General features: G+C 35.2%; 1 protein-coding gene across 5 annotated transcripts in view; it reads right to left on the bottom strand.

Annotated features, from left to right (window-relative positions):
* LOC150080131 (uncharacterized) overlaps positions 1–15,313 on the bottom strand; it is a 660,399-nt gene that overhangs the window by 622,865 nt on the left and 22,221 nt on the right. For 4 of the 5 annotated variants that reach the window (XM_090382143.1, XM_090382148.1, XM_090382147.1 and 1 more), the window contains exon 2: positions 2,876–3,126. In XM_090382143.1, coding sequence (XP_090238269.1) covers positions 2,876–2,974 — 99 coding nt within the window. In that variant the 5' untranslated portion in view covers positions 2,975–3,126. The remainder of the gene's footprint in view (positions 1–2,875; positions 3,127–15,313) is intronic. The other variant, XM_090382144.1, reaches the window with a different exon arrangement.

Here is a 15,313-nt window from a genome sequence, read left to right as displayed (position 1 = left end):
TGATTGTGGATAATTCCCGCCACTATCGGCGACGCGCCTGGTTGGAGTCGTTAAACATCAAATGCTCCAATACCTCAGTGAACAAGAACAGTGGATGTGAAGTCCGCCCTATCACTGAAACAGGAATCCTGTCCATTGACAAATGCTGGCCACGTCCGCATACATCACAAGCTTCAACATCCAACAATCAATCACACACTTCACGTACAAGATTGGCAGTACACGACCTCATGCTCCATTCTTAACTGTCAGTTTAACTGAGGAAGGTTGTCTAAACAACCGAAAGCTTTTATTTGTATGTATCTAATCTAATATATATATATTTTCCTATTATTATTATAAAATTACAGTTGCTCTGAGCAACTGTAATTTAATAATAATAATGAATCCAGAGTGCACAGGCCTCTTTAATCATATCATATTAATTTACTCATTTTTTCTCTATTTTCATTGAATCTTCCTCTATAAATTTAATTTTTGTGACTACACTCATTGTTTGTCATTTTTATGTTATTAGTTTTACACTGCCTGTACATGGTTTTGTGATGCCTCCGTTGCCAGGTGGGAAGGAGCAGCAGTGCGTAGCACACGCTTCTTGATTAGACTGGGGTTCGAGCCCGTCACCACCAAATACAGAGGATGCAGAAAGGTCAGGGAATGACCACCGCATATTCCATATTCCGGAGCAATATGGCCTTAGTTGCTAATGCTCCTAAAAACCAAATAACAAACATGTTTTTGTTGTTAATACATATCCATATTATTATTATTATTTATTTTATTATATTTTTCTTTGCTTCTATTCTTTTACTGTCAACTTTAATGCTGTAAGCCCTTCTACCATTTCAGCAGTTTCGGGGCATGCTTTTGTTACTGGTTATAGTACTCATCCTTGCTTTTGGAATAATTGGTCAATTTGTGTGGCTGTATGCATGACTGTTTACGTACTCAGAGTTTTGGCAATAAATTAATATTGATTGATTGATGGATTAACCCAAGACAAGTTAACAAGGTTGTGGAAAGAAACATCAAGTCATCAGAAGAGGACGCAGTATATGAGAGACAGAAAAATAGATATAAACCAGGAGCGCATAGTGAATGTAATTTATTTTATTTTATTTTATTTTTCTTTGCTTCTATTCTTTTACTGTCAACTTTAATGCTGTAAGCTCTTCTACCATTTCAGCTGTTTCGGGACTTGCCTTTTGTTACTGGTTATGGTACTACGTTTTAACAGTTACGAGTTCTTTTTTCAAGTATCAACAGAATCAAAAATATAAACATTACTTGCAATAAATAAATGCTAAACATTCATAAATACGGCATTTCAAACCACGCTCATAGCTATACAGTACAGTACTACAACAGCAGAGATCGTACAAAATGAAACAGAAGTGGTCGTTAATATTGCTAACTAATTGCAGCTTGAGGCAATTAGTTAGCAATATTAACAGTTGCAGTTTCTACACCTGACGTCACTAATCTGCTTCAAGCACACAATGGAGAGAGCTCACAAATGAAGACCTCCTAAGGAAAAAGAAGATTTAACAGCTGAAACTCCTGTTTGTTCCTTCACCCTCAAGGAGCTTTGCGAAGCTTTTCAACATAGTAAAAGCAATTGAGATTTGAGTCATAAGATTCAAATTTCGAGTGCACTAGAAAAGTTACTACAGATTTAAAAAATGCTTATGCATGCTATCATGAAATTTATAAAGAAAAGAAAAGACTGCCTTGGAAACAAACGACTCTTGAAGCATTTCTAAAGAAGATGACGACTCCTTGTGCTTCCAACAAACCAACGAGTGCCAAGCCAACAATGAGTGTTGAACCAACAATGAGTGATGAACCATCAACGAGTGGACATTTAGTGGATGATGATAAAGAATAAACATTCTTTAACATTTGTATGACATAAATAATTTTTTTATTATTATAATCTGCTTGATTTTAAAGGCTATGTGTTCATTTATTTGGATAAATAAATCACTGTTTAAGAATAAACTATTGTTTTGTTGACTTTTACTGATTGTTTAAATTCATTGTTTAAAACATAACCCCTATTTTTAACATTACATCTATGGGAAATGAAATTCCCACTTTATAAGTTTTTGCTTTACAAGTGTGTGCTGGAGACGAATTAACTCATAAAGTCAGGAACTACCTGTACTTTATTAACTTTTGTGATTGCTTATGTACTCAGAGTTTTGGCAGTAAATTAATATTGATTGATTGATAGATTAACCCGAGACAAGTTAACAAGGTTGCGAATAGGAACATCAAGTCAACAAAGGAGGATGCAGTCTATGAGAGACAGAAAGATAGATATAAACCAGGAGCTCACTGAATGTAAAGCCCTCACTTTGTCTTTTACATTTAGTGTGGGAACCAGTTCATAGACTCTGTGCACATTTTGAAAGGATTTTTTTTTTTTTTGTTTTGTTTTTTTTTTTTTTTATGAAAATCCCAAGCATGAGAGGTATTAGAACCTACAGTACTTAGTACCATGCATGGGTTGAAGGTTGAGAAGATAAAAGAAGATACTTCTGCAGAGAGTACTGTTTTCAAGATTCACTGGGTAATTTTCACCCCTAGGCATAATACTCCCAGGTTAACAATGTTAGCAAATATTATACTTATCTCACACAATGCTACTTAATATCAGGAAACTACATGTGTGCGCACGCGCACACACACACACACACTGTTTTTCTTTTCTTCATCCAGGCCAAAAAAAATCTAAACTACTGACCACAAAAAAAATACATGCATACATACAATAAAATATTAAGAAAAAAATTATTATTTTGAGGGGGGGGGAAACATAAAGGATAGGTACCAAATTAAAACAAGTAACAAAATTTAATAGGCTCCTTACCTCGTTATATGGATGGGTGTGGGGTGGCCAAACCACTTCTGCTACAGTCCTAGGTGGAGAACTACATGTGGAAGATGGTTCGGGTGGGTTTGATGCCATGGAACACAAATAAGATGTGTTACCATAAGCCTATCAAACAGTAGGAAATATATTAAATCATCTGGCTGATATCTTTAAGGTATCCAATTCTTCATGGACAGCTTTTTGTGTAGATGATCACCCAAAATTATAAAGTTACAATCATTCAGCACCTTAAATATTACAAAATCATATTTTAATTAATGCTACATTTAAGAATTTTACTGATTACAAGAAGCTACTGAATAAAAATACAACAAAAAGATTTATTTATTTTTTAATCTAATTCTGTTATTAAATTTAAATTTGTATTGTCTGGCTGATCAAGTAATGCTACAAAAAATAAATATTTATATGTAGTTGCATATCAGAAGCCATATATTTCAGAAAAATGTGATACTTTTTGATCTAACTATGATTAAATAAAATATCTTGTTTTCACAATGGAGAGTAAGCACGATTTATTTTCATTACTTGTATTATTAGTATGACATGAAGTACAAACAGTGGTGAAACTAACACACCACCAGGAGTGCCACCATATAGGGGAGAGGAGATCAAAAGAGTCAGGGATGCTGATGGCAAATGTCACAAGTTTTGAAAGACCATGGGAAACTCAGTTATGCTACCACACACAAAACATACATTATGAATGAAGTTATCATTTTGTTAAAAATGGAATTATGGATTCCATTAAGCCCATTACAGGATTTACCATCAATTAGCCTGATATTCAAACTTTGAATTATTAAATAAACACCAAATGTCATGTTGATAATCTTTTAATGGCCCTACTTTTATTCTGTCATGTGCAGTTACATAAAAATGAAACAAACTAAATTAACTCTTGTTAAAATAAGTAAAACTGAGTTCAGAAAAGCAGTACATTTACTGCAGACATTTTGATTGTTATGCCACTAATAGGAACAAACAGCTAAGTCGCTAATTTGTGCAAAAGAAATGCCTATCTTCATGTCAGTGTGGGATATGCAATATGTTATCCTCTGAGGTTTTGTGAAATCCCTGTTCATTATCTGATTTTTCAAAATGTTAATGGTCCAAAAACTGTGAGAAAAAAAAAAAAAAAAATGGATAACAACTCCTTATACTTTTTGCAGTTGTTAAACCTGTCCACAGAGGATACATGGAGTTCCTCCAGTTGAAGTTGTGTAGATGAGTGGTTCCATAGTCTAGTTCCCAGACTCCCAAGCTTATCTCCCATGTTGACAAAAAGGCATTTTCTTCACAGAGAACAATGACTTCAGATATTTCTTCCCACTAGTCACAGGCTGTGGAAATAACTAAAAGGTTATGGTAAATGTTATTTTTCAGGACTAAGTTTTATTTGTTTTAACAACAGTTACCTTGGTTTGTTAATTTTTTTATAACTGTGAACAACAGCTTAAAAATGGTGTATTTAAAAAATTATCAAAAGTTTTTCAGTATTTCATTAACAATTCAAGTGTTCTTACCTGGATGATATCACTACCATTGGGTAATGTATATTACCCACTATTCAAGCCTGAGAATAGCAGGCAATAAAAGTTGAACTGTTCCAAACTGTTACTAGCATAGGACCCACACGGCATGGTGCTATTATTTTTTAATATAAAAAATTCTACGACCCTATACTGAAAATCTCGAAACTCTGTTCTGAGGTTTTCGATTACTAATTCAAATTTTGGTTAGTAATGCTGTTATGACATTAACGACAAGAATGATAATTATTTTTCCCAATTTATCAATTCCATGGTCCCAAGAAGTAATTTGTAAACCAGAATCTGTGAGCACAAAGTTACTGTGTGTTCAAATCCATATGATACTACAAAATACAATAATATTTTTGTAATTTCTAGCTTGTGAAATCCTCTGATCTTATGTGGCTGTGCTGGAGTATAAACTGAAAAGTTATTTATTTATTACCAGTCCATTGAAACCACATGGTATAAACTGTTTGTAAGATTGAGGCTTTTCATCTCAACTTGTGATGATTTTATACAGTATTTCCCAATTTATCAATTCTATGCATCCTAAGAAGTAATTTGTAAACCAGAAACTTTGTAGCAGTTATATAATGATATAATAGGATGAGAGGGTACATGCTAAAAACAAATTTTTTGGAAATCATTATACTGTCAATAGTACACCATTACAGGATCACTGATGCTTTTATTTAATTTATACACTTCACTTTATTTTTTATACAAGTTTGGGACATCCCCTATACATTCTTATAATATAGAATGTGTAGGGAATGTCCCAAAAGTAAAGTAAAGTAACAAAAAAACAGTTACAAAGCACAGATTTTACAAAGATCATTGTTCATACAATGATGGCATGTGCCAATCATTTTTCTGCATAATCTCTGAAATGATTAAGGCACTTATCCCATTTTTTGACCAAACTACTAGCACTGTGATCATAAAATTTACAGCCTTACACAGGAAGCCAGTTTGGGCACCATTATGACCGCAGTCTGCAGATCATCATGGTGCTCAAACTAACTGGCACAGTGCCTCTCTTAAAAGGGCCAAAAATCTAATGGTGCTAGTAGCAAAATATGTGGTTGTCTGCTGTTGTTGTTTTAATGAGAGTTTTCTAGCATATGACTTTACAGTCTTGCATTATGCAAATGCAATCATTTTTACTGGGCAAGTGTTAGAAATGTTTATATAAATGAATCTGCTTTAAAAACTGTCAGTCAGTCAAATTAGTTTTATTGCCAAGAATATTACTCAGTTTTAATGAATTATGCTGGATTAGAAGAGTTCTAATATTCAAGTTCAACAGCTTGATTGTGGGGGAAGTCAAGAAGGATGCATTTTACTGTAAGTAAGGAGGGACAATGAGAACAATAAAGAGGATCCTTACCTGTCAACAAGTGAAGGTAAATAAGATGCATGTGTCCAATGAATGTTCTTACAAGGATAACCTCTTTTCTTCTGTTCAGCTAAAACAGAATTTCACAACTCTGGAATTTTAGAAACTAGATTTCCAGAGTTGTGGTATTTTCTTTATTTGTAGAAATAATTTATTTAAGAAAGAAGTAATTTCTATAAATTTATAAAGTAAGTATAATAAAATATGCTGGCTTCCCACACATCTTGACTGAATATTGTGTCTGGTATTTCCATCTTTATTTATGCAAAAACAATATAATACAAATATAATATGAATCTTTCAAAGTGTGGGAAACTACTTTTATATATTTGTAGGAATGAAATTGCAGGAATCTTGGACCTTAGACAAAAACATAATTCAAACCTTTGTAGTTATGTTGGCATCTATCATATACCACAATACCTTTCAAGAAATGGGTTGCAAAAACAGAACCGTGATTATTGAAACTCATTTTTATTACTGTATTCAGAGTAATTAAATGCTGACATCTGACAGGTTCCAGCATTTAATTACTCTGCAAAAACAGTGGGGAGGAAAAATTGGAACTACTGCAATAAAAGTCTGACTATATTTAGAAATTTGAGGATTATTTTTGTGTGACAAATCAGATTGTGACTTAAAAACTCAAAGTGCTTTAAACCTATCTGACTTATTAGTGAAGTGATACAAAATTCTTCATCAGATCACAGGATAAATAACTTAACGCAGGAGACATCTCTAATTCAACTAGTGGAGACATTAAAAAGATAATCCTTGATGAGATGTAAGTCCAGTTTGCTTGATCTTCAAGTCAAAACTATCAGAGAAACTACAGACGATGATATTGTTGTACAAGTTGAGAGCTCCTGAGATGTGGAAACGATGGTTAAAATATCGCCTAGGTTAAAGCCAAGCATCATTATTCACGATGTTGATCAGACTTTTGGGGGGGGGGGGAAGGCCTGATGAAAGATTTATATTGCAAAATTTAGCTGATTTTGCAGTTGAGAAGGAGGAATTTAAAGACTGTAAGGTGCAGCTTTCTGGAGTGAATAAATTTGGTTCCAGATGTAATTGGATATTGGAGTTGTCTTTCAAGATCCATAGTTTATTAAAAACACCAGACTATATCTTTTCGGGCTGCAGAAACCATAGATTTAAGTATGATTTACACTGTCACAAGGAAATAATATGTTCATATTGTGTGGCTAATGGTCACTCCTATCATGAATGCCAAGCTAAGAGTGAAAAACCTGTTTGCATGAACTGTTTTGTTAGGAAGTGTCCTACTTCTCGTTCAGTATAAAGTATAGGTGAAAAGAAGACCACTTACTTTGTTGCCCTTCTTATATTAGAGGATTATGCTAAACTGAGAACTGAAACTGGTGCATTTTACAGTTCAGTATTTCTGAATCTCACAGTATGGACAGTTTTGATGAGTGAATTGCAGGTACAAACTAATAAATTAGTGTATATTAGGTACAAATGTTGATATAGTCATGGATGAGGATAGCAGCTTACATAAATAGCCTTGTGACATCCTGAACTCTATAGAGGGATTATGAACTGTATGAATATGTCCTTTCTATACACAATTTGAAAGGTTAATAGGAATGAAAGATCTAAAGGCTGCATCTGGACTATGGCATACAGCTTGTAAACCTAATTTTGGAAGGATGTATATCTAGTGAAAAGAATACAAGAGGCTATTCCTATCAGAAAGGCTGGGTTCTGTAAATTTCAGTACTGGACACTAGACATCTGCATGGAAACCTAAACAATGTGTTAAAGACTTTAAATGGGTTGAATAAACTAATAAACTAGATGCTGATGAGATCTTACTCTTTCAAAGGCAAAAAATATGGGGCACAAATTTTAATTAAAAATGAATGGGTATAGAATAGATTGGTAACAATCAATTACTCTTTTCCTTCAGCCAAAAGTAATTGATTACTGGAATTGAGTTCCACCCAGTGTTGTGGAAGTTTGAATAAATTTAAAGGAGAATTGAACAAATTATTGGAAGGGATAGAGAACAAAGTGTTTTTTTCTTTATTTTAGCTGATACTATATAAGCTTATTTCCTTATATAATTTTGCTAATACTACTACTAAACAAATTTTGACACATTCCCTTGTCAAGAGTTTTGTAAGGCTGATTACAGTTTTGATGTCATGAGTATTACTTTTTGTGTCTTCAAGCATCAGAGCAGCTGGGCTTATGATATTGCCTCTTCCATACATTATAAGCATATACAGATGTCCTCCACAGCCTTGATGGTCATCTGAGTTCACTAACTGGAACTGCAGTTTCCCATTAAACTTGAAACCCTAGGAAGCGAAGAAAATGTATTCTTGGAAAACACTAAGGTCAGCAGTTTTTTTTTTTTTTTTTTTGTATTTTTTCAGATTAGCAAACAAAAAAATATGTATTATTTATCATATATACATACACACCAATGCGCCAAAACATTATGACCAGCGAGTCGTTATGCAAATCGAAGCAACTGCAGGTGAAATACAGTGGGACACAGTACAAAAAACACCTGATACTGAGCTCCGTTAATCAGTGTTACTCTTATTCTTCAAATGGAAAAGGCAGTGGACTTAAGCGAATTTGACAAAGGCCAAATTGTAATGGTCAGACAACTGGGTCAGAGAATATCCAAAACAGCATGGGTGGTGGTAGGTACAAACCACGGCTCATGGTCAGCCATGGTTAGTACCTACCGAAAGTGGTCCGAGGAGGGAAAACCCACAAACCGCCAGCGACGTGTTGGACACCCATGGCTCATCGATGCTTGAGGTGAGCAAAGGCTCTCCCAGATGGTATATCACAACAGAAGAGTGACTGTGGTGCAACACGATGATAATTGGAATGCCAGTGATAGGAGTAATGTGTCACAACACACAGTACATTGAACCCTGCTGAAAATGGGGCTGCGTAGCCGCAGGCCACTCAGAGTGCCCATGCTAACCACTGTTCACCAGTGACAATGCCTACAATGGGCACGCGAGCATCGAAACTGGACTTGAGTAATTGGAAGAAGGTTGTCTGGTCCAATAAATCATGTTTCCTGTTGCACCATGTGGCCAGCCAGATACGTGTGCATTGTTTACCTGGGGAAGTGATGGCGCCTGGATGCACTGTAGGACAAAAACAAGCCAATGGCGGCGGTGTCATGCTTTGGGCAATGTTCTGCTGGGATACCCTGGGTCCAGTCATCCATTTGCCAGGCACTCTGACATCTACCACCTACCTAAACATCATTGCTGACTGGGTACATGGCAACGGTCTTGCTCTCTGGCAGTGCCGTCTTTCAGCAGGATAATGCACCGTGCCACACTGCCCGGATTGTTCGAGACTGGTTCGTGGAACATGAGGAAGACTTCAAGGTATTGCCCTGGCCTCCAAATTCACCAGACATCAAACCATCGAGCATCTGTGGTTTTTGTTGGAACAACAACTCCGATCTGTGGCATCTCAACCACGGACGTTACAGGAGTTAAAGGATCTGCTGGTTACGTGTTGGTACCAGATACCACAAGACACATTTAGAAATCTTGTAGAGTCCATGCCTTGTTGGGTATGAGCTGTTTTGGCTGCACGTGGAGGACCAACATCATTTTAGGTAGGTGGTCATAATGTTTTAGCTCATCAGTGTATATATAATGTAAAACGTTAATAAACCTGAATCCTGTTGTATAATATGCTACTTAAATTGGCCACTCCTGGGACTGCAAAATGTTAATGTATACATTTTGAATACTAGTTGAACATTAAAAAGCAAGTTACATTTTCAGGAGCATGTTAGGTGGAAATTCATTTACTATATATCTCAATTCTGAAGAGGTGCAGTAAAATATAATTTGAAATGGATGTGTATCCTTGAATGGAAATTCATCTATGAAGTTATGTGTTTTGAAATTCATTAAGATTTATTACATCAGCAGTGTAGTTAAACAGAAAATGAAAAGAAATCTTCTGTAAGGTGGAACACTGATAGCTTTACTACTTTTTTTGCTATTCTGGAATTTTTATTCCTTTGGTTGAAAATTAACATGACAACTAGATCTGTATCTTTTGTAAGCTCCTCTACAAATATACTGTACATGAAGGAGAAACAATATATTTTCAGAGGATTATATTTATTTAATTATTATATACAAGCATACATACAAATTTAATACAAAAATTATATATACATCTACTTTGATCAATCTGCTCAAAATTCATTATAACATATCTATACTTCCTCAACAATACAAGTTCTTTTTCAACTACTAGTATTATTTTTTCCCCAAACTATTTACCACTGCAAATCACAAGTAAACATGTCACTGAATAGATTACACACAAGGTAGTATACCAAACAATTTGCAATTCTTTTCAAAAGAAAGTGATTAGATTGATTAATGATCTTGATCTTTCTCTCTCTCTCTCTCTGATTTAAGGGGAAATCTTGTCTAACCAACCTGATTGGTTAGACAAGATTATAAAACAGCGAGAAAGGAATTGGATGCAAAAAATAATTTTGACATCATATACCTGGATTTCAGTAGTTTTCAATACTGTTCCACATGAAAGACTACTATACAAATTGGAGCAGTATGGCATTAGGGGCAAGTTACTACTATGGATAAGGGATAGTTGAGTGGCTGAATAGGCACTGCTCTTCTTGAACTAATGTTATTGGTGGAGTCAGTCCCTCATGACTCAGTGTTGGGCCCCTTACTGCTCACAACATTTATTAATGATATTGATGAAGGCATAGATTTATTGTCTAAGTTAAAGGGGAAATATCTCATATCTAGTTTAACTATCCTTCATGGATTTAAGTGCCTTTTTTTTTTTTTTTTTTTTTTAAACTAACCTTATTGCTCCTCACTGCACCTTTTCCGGCATACCCACAATCTTCCTTATATGGGGATTTCGAACCTCTATACACTGAAGATGTGGTCTAACCAAGGCTTATAAGAAAAAAACTTACCTCATTATCCCCACCAGAAAGGAAGTTTATCCACTAGCTGAAAGCAAATTTCTATGCATTTATCCTGCAACCATCCTCAACATGTGTTGTCTTAGCAAGAGGAAGCATGCCATCACCAATATGCTTACTCAATCTATCCTAAGACTTAAACACCTCAATCAGATTTCCTTACGGGTGCTTAGGTTCCAGCTGCTGCAATTTGCAGAACTGTAGCCTTGTTTGGTAAGAGTATCCTTTTGCTTCCTTCACTAATCTCATTGCTCTTCTCTGCACTTGTTCCAAAAGATCCACATACTTCCTAAAATGAAGCTTCCAAACCTGTGTACAGTACTCAAGATGTGGCCTAACTATTGTCTTATAAAACAGGATAATCACCTCCTTATATTGTACTTGTACTGTTCAACACTGCTTTAGCAGTTACTTTTCAGACTAACTGAGTAATTTATTTAGGTCTACTTGAAGCAACAGACCTTGGTTACTATCATTTAGCAACCTCCCAAACTGATGTAATCAGCACTTTGACATCAAAGCTTTACTGTCTTCATCAATGTCATTTAATAAATAACAAATATGATAAGGGGCCCCAAGAATGTCATTTTTTGAACAAAGATTTATATAACATTTAGCTTTTATTTACAAAATCAGCATCAAGGCTGTTAGGTAGGAATGGTTATTGCAGCATACAGTAAAAAAGCCTTACCAAGAGGTAGGCTATCGGAGCTGTACAAGTGTTTCAATGATGCATGCAATATCACTCACGATAACGCAAGGCATGGGAGATTTTGCATATCAACAAATAACTTGTTTCCTGTTAGAATCATTATTCAAGCTGGTGGTCAAACAAGAATTGAACTCTCAAACTGGAATGCTGTGTGATGGTTGCCAAGCCCATCATATCTTAAACATGAAAAGCTCATGCAACTTCTGTTCTCAAGTTTGTAACATCAGACAGATCCAATGGAAACAAAGTCAAATTTTAAAAAGAACTGGTTCAAATTTGTGATCATGATCCAGGATTTCTAAAAACAATATTGTCAGATGAAACATGACAGTTTGTATTCAGGTCTTTAAAATCCACAAACAAAACTTCGCTCTTCTGGATAAAAATTTAAAAAAGAAAGAAAAAAATTCGTGTTGACTGATCTAAAGGTAAAGTTATACTAGAATTATTTTTTGAACTACTATAAAAGTATAATTCATTATGAATTTATACAATGTTACACTGTTAACAAGACTATGTAGATGGAAATCACTAAGTGCTTAAGAGATACAAGCAGAAGGAAAAGCCTGATCTGTGAACAAGGAAAAATTGGAAATTGTGGGGGGGGGGGGGCATGTAAATGTTATTTATCTTACCCTCTTTGTTATTTTTGTATTATATTTATTTTTCCCCCTAATTCTCCCCCTTCCACATTAACACCTGACTTGTTAATCTCTCAGAAGATTCTAGATTTTGGGGGGGGGGTTTCCAGTGGTTACATTCCTCACCCGGACTCTAGGCTCTGTGTTCAAAATGACTGACACAACTCATATGCATTATATACAATTTGTTTATTAAGATTATTTACATGAAATAAATTGGTGAATAATTAAGTACATATAACAGTTGATAATATTATCTTCACCGTACAAATATAAAATGTTTGGCTAGGTTAAGCTATACTCTTTTACATTGTCCTTCACTACATCACATGGATAATAATAATTCCATAATTTACTTAATACAAATATTCTCTAAGTAAATCACCCTTATATTCTAATAGGTCAGACTTATCTTCCACTCTTCCTTTATACAAGGCTATTCCTCTGTTAGCAATATTTATGATAAATCTCTCTTATTTAGATTTTTATCTTAATACATTCGCATTCATCTCATTGCCTAAGTTTATGCTAACAACTTTACTTCTGACTTGTCATTCTACCACATTTTAGACATCATATATATTTATATAACATTCTCTATATAATCTCCCTTAATTACTCCCCTCCAAAACTGTTATCTTACTTTCCGTTAATCAGGGTATTTTACTACCTCTATGAAACCCCTTCCCTTATCATAATTACTCATTTTTATGTACATGTCTCTTATTATATATAAATCTGTTACAATTTGCTCTTTCTGTATTTGTTATCCTCTCTCTAGAGTTTTTTAAAATACATGGGAATACTAATCAGACACTTACTGCTAATAATGGACATGATCCCTCTGCTGGGGCTTTCCGTTCTTTATTGGGGCTGCTGTTCTCGTCTGAATAGGGCATCATCTACATCTTCTAGGAATTTATCATATGGTCCTTGATACTGCTACTCGGTTTCGGTCTACAACTTTACCTTCACAGCTCTCTTTATCTGCACACTGGCCAATGTCACTGCCTTCTGATGACGGACTAGGCTTTATTTCTCCTTAGACTTCACTTATTTGCCCAAGGCCCTATTTCTCCTTTTGGCGCACTTGTCTGTATACTGCTCTACTGTCGCTTCCATCACTAGCCTTATAAAACAACTACTTTACCGTTCACTCCTATTCTTAAAACTTATCTAACCTTTCACAACTGACTACTCCATCTTAAAACTTTGCCAAACTTTCTTAACTCTAACAGACAGACCTAAACTTTATCAGAACCTACTCTTCAGGAACCACCTCTTTAGGGACCATCCTCATAACAAACACTGGAACAAGCTCTCGGGAACCTTCGCTCTCAGGAAACTTTTGGGAACACCCCCTATCAGGAAAACTTTCGGGAACACACCCTATCAGGAAAACTTTCGGGAACCCCTATTCCTCGCCTCACATCCCCTTTTGTATCTCCACTACCTCTCATTTCTAACCAATCATTCGCTACTTCGCCCCTCACATCTCCTATCTCATTCGCTCATTTCATTCCTATTGTCCTTTGTTGCCTGAACTTCCGGCATCCAGAATTTTCGCGATCCTTCTAGAAGGATGGCCGGAAGTTCCGGGTCTTCTTGTGACCTCATATGCCCTTAATCCCCCATGAAATTTTTAAGTACTTACTCCCATTTTTGAATATCCTCCACTACCGTGTGCTGTCTCTTTCCCCAAATGTGTTTTGTAGCGGTCTATTGTTTGATTAAGGGTGGGGGTTCTGCCTTCGCTCAGAATACTTTCACTTTGAATTTTTTTCAGATCAGTGAATGCATTGTTCCGCGGGTTCAAAACTGTTTCCCACCCGTTGCTATTTCAATCAAAGACTTACTTAAAGATTTTTGGCCGAACAAGAGAGGGAGTGTCTGAACTACAATTTTCAGTCTATTGTTTTCTAAAAACCTGGTATTTTTGCTGAAGGCTGACTGTTTAAAAATACAAATAATTTTCCAATACTTAACAAAGCCACTATTATTAATATTTGTAAGGATGGGTCCTTACAAAATGACTATGAGAATAGTGTTACTCATTATGTCAGTAATTTCTGAATACCTTCCTACTACTACTGCTATAAACAATAGAATTGTTTTACAATATCTTCCTTATTCACCCAACCTCGCACCACATAGTTGTTACTTTTTCCTCTAATTGTTTTGTCTTGTCTTCCTTCACGGATTAGGCGATCCGCCTGTTCCGATCTCAAAGAGGTCTGCCCATCTTTTCTTCGGTCTTCCTCTGTTGTTTGTTATTTGGTTTTTAGGAGCATTAGCAACTAAGACCATATTGCTCCGTCCATGGATATGCAGTGGTCATTCCCTGACCTTTCCGCATCCTCCATATTTGGTGGTCACGGGCTCGAACCTCGGTCTAATCAAGAAGCGTGTGCTACGCACTGCTGCTCCTGCCCACCTGGCTACGGAGCCGGCATCTTCCTCTGTCTCTTTTTCCTTTTGCTCTATATGTGTAAGCTAATTTAGGGAATCTATTATCTTCCATTCTTCCTACATGTTCTTTCCATCTTTGTCTATATTCTATAATTTTTTTCATTAATTGAGTAAATTAATGAGTAAATCTTTAATTCCTTTCTAATATTTACATTTGGTATTTTATCTAATTTTTTACCATCCTTTAACATATCTTAAAAATTTCATTTCTGCAGCTTGTATTCTGTTAATGTCTCTTTGTTTCAGTATCCATGTTTCAGAACCGTAAAGAAGTGTTGGTATTGTCATTACTTTGTAAAATTTAATTTCAATTGTGTTTCTTTCCTTGTTTTTTTTTGGCCAGACTTCTTTTTATTGGTCCACATATATTTTGAAATTTCGCCAATTTCTGGTTCATATCTTCTTCAACATCATACGTTATATCATTCCTAAAATTAAAAAGAAAAAAAAAAATCATTGTCCCTCTTTAAAGGAACAGAGAATTTTCCAGTGAGGCAGAAGTTATGGCAGCACCTACAACTAATGCAATCAAAAATTTCAAATACAGTCTTCAAAGAAACTCTACTGTAATTATATAACCAATGGAAAAAATGTAAATAGCCAATTTTGAAAAACTCAATTTTAGCATATATTTTAGCACTGAAATTGTTAACAGTGCA

The sequence above is a fragment of the Mastigoproctus giganteus genome, chromosome 9 (assembly GCF_048544385.1).
Source record: "Mastigoproctus giganteus isolate SK-2022 chromosome 9, ASM4854438v1, whole genome shotgun sequence".
Taxonomy (NCBI): Eukaryota; Metazoa; Arthropoda; class Arachnida; order Uropygi; family Thelyphonidae; genus Mastigoproctus; species Mastigoproctus giganteus.
The sequence above is the reverse complement of the archived record's forward strand: the minus strand, read 5'-3'. Positions and strand labels throughout refer to the sequence as shown.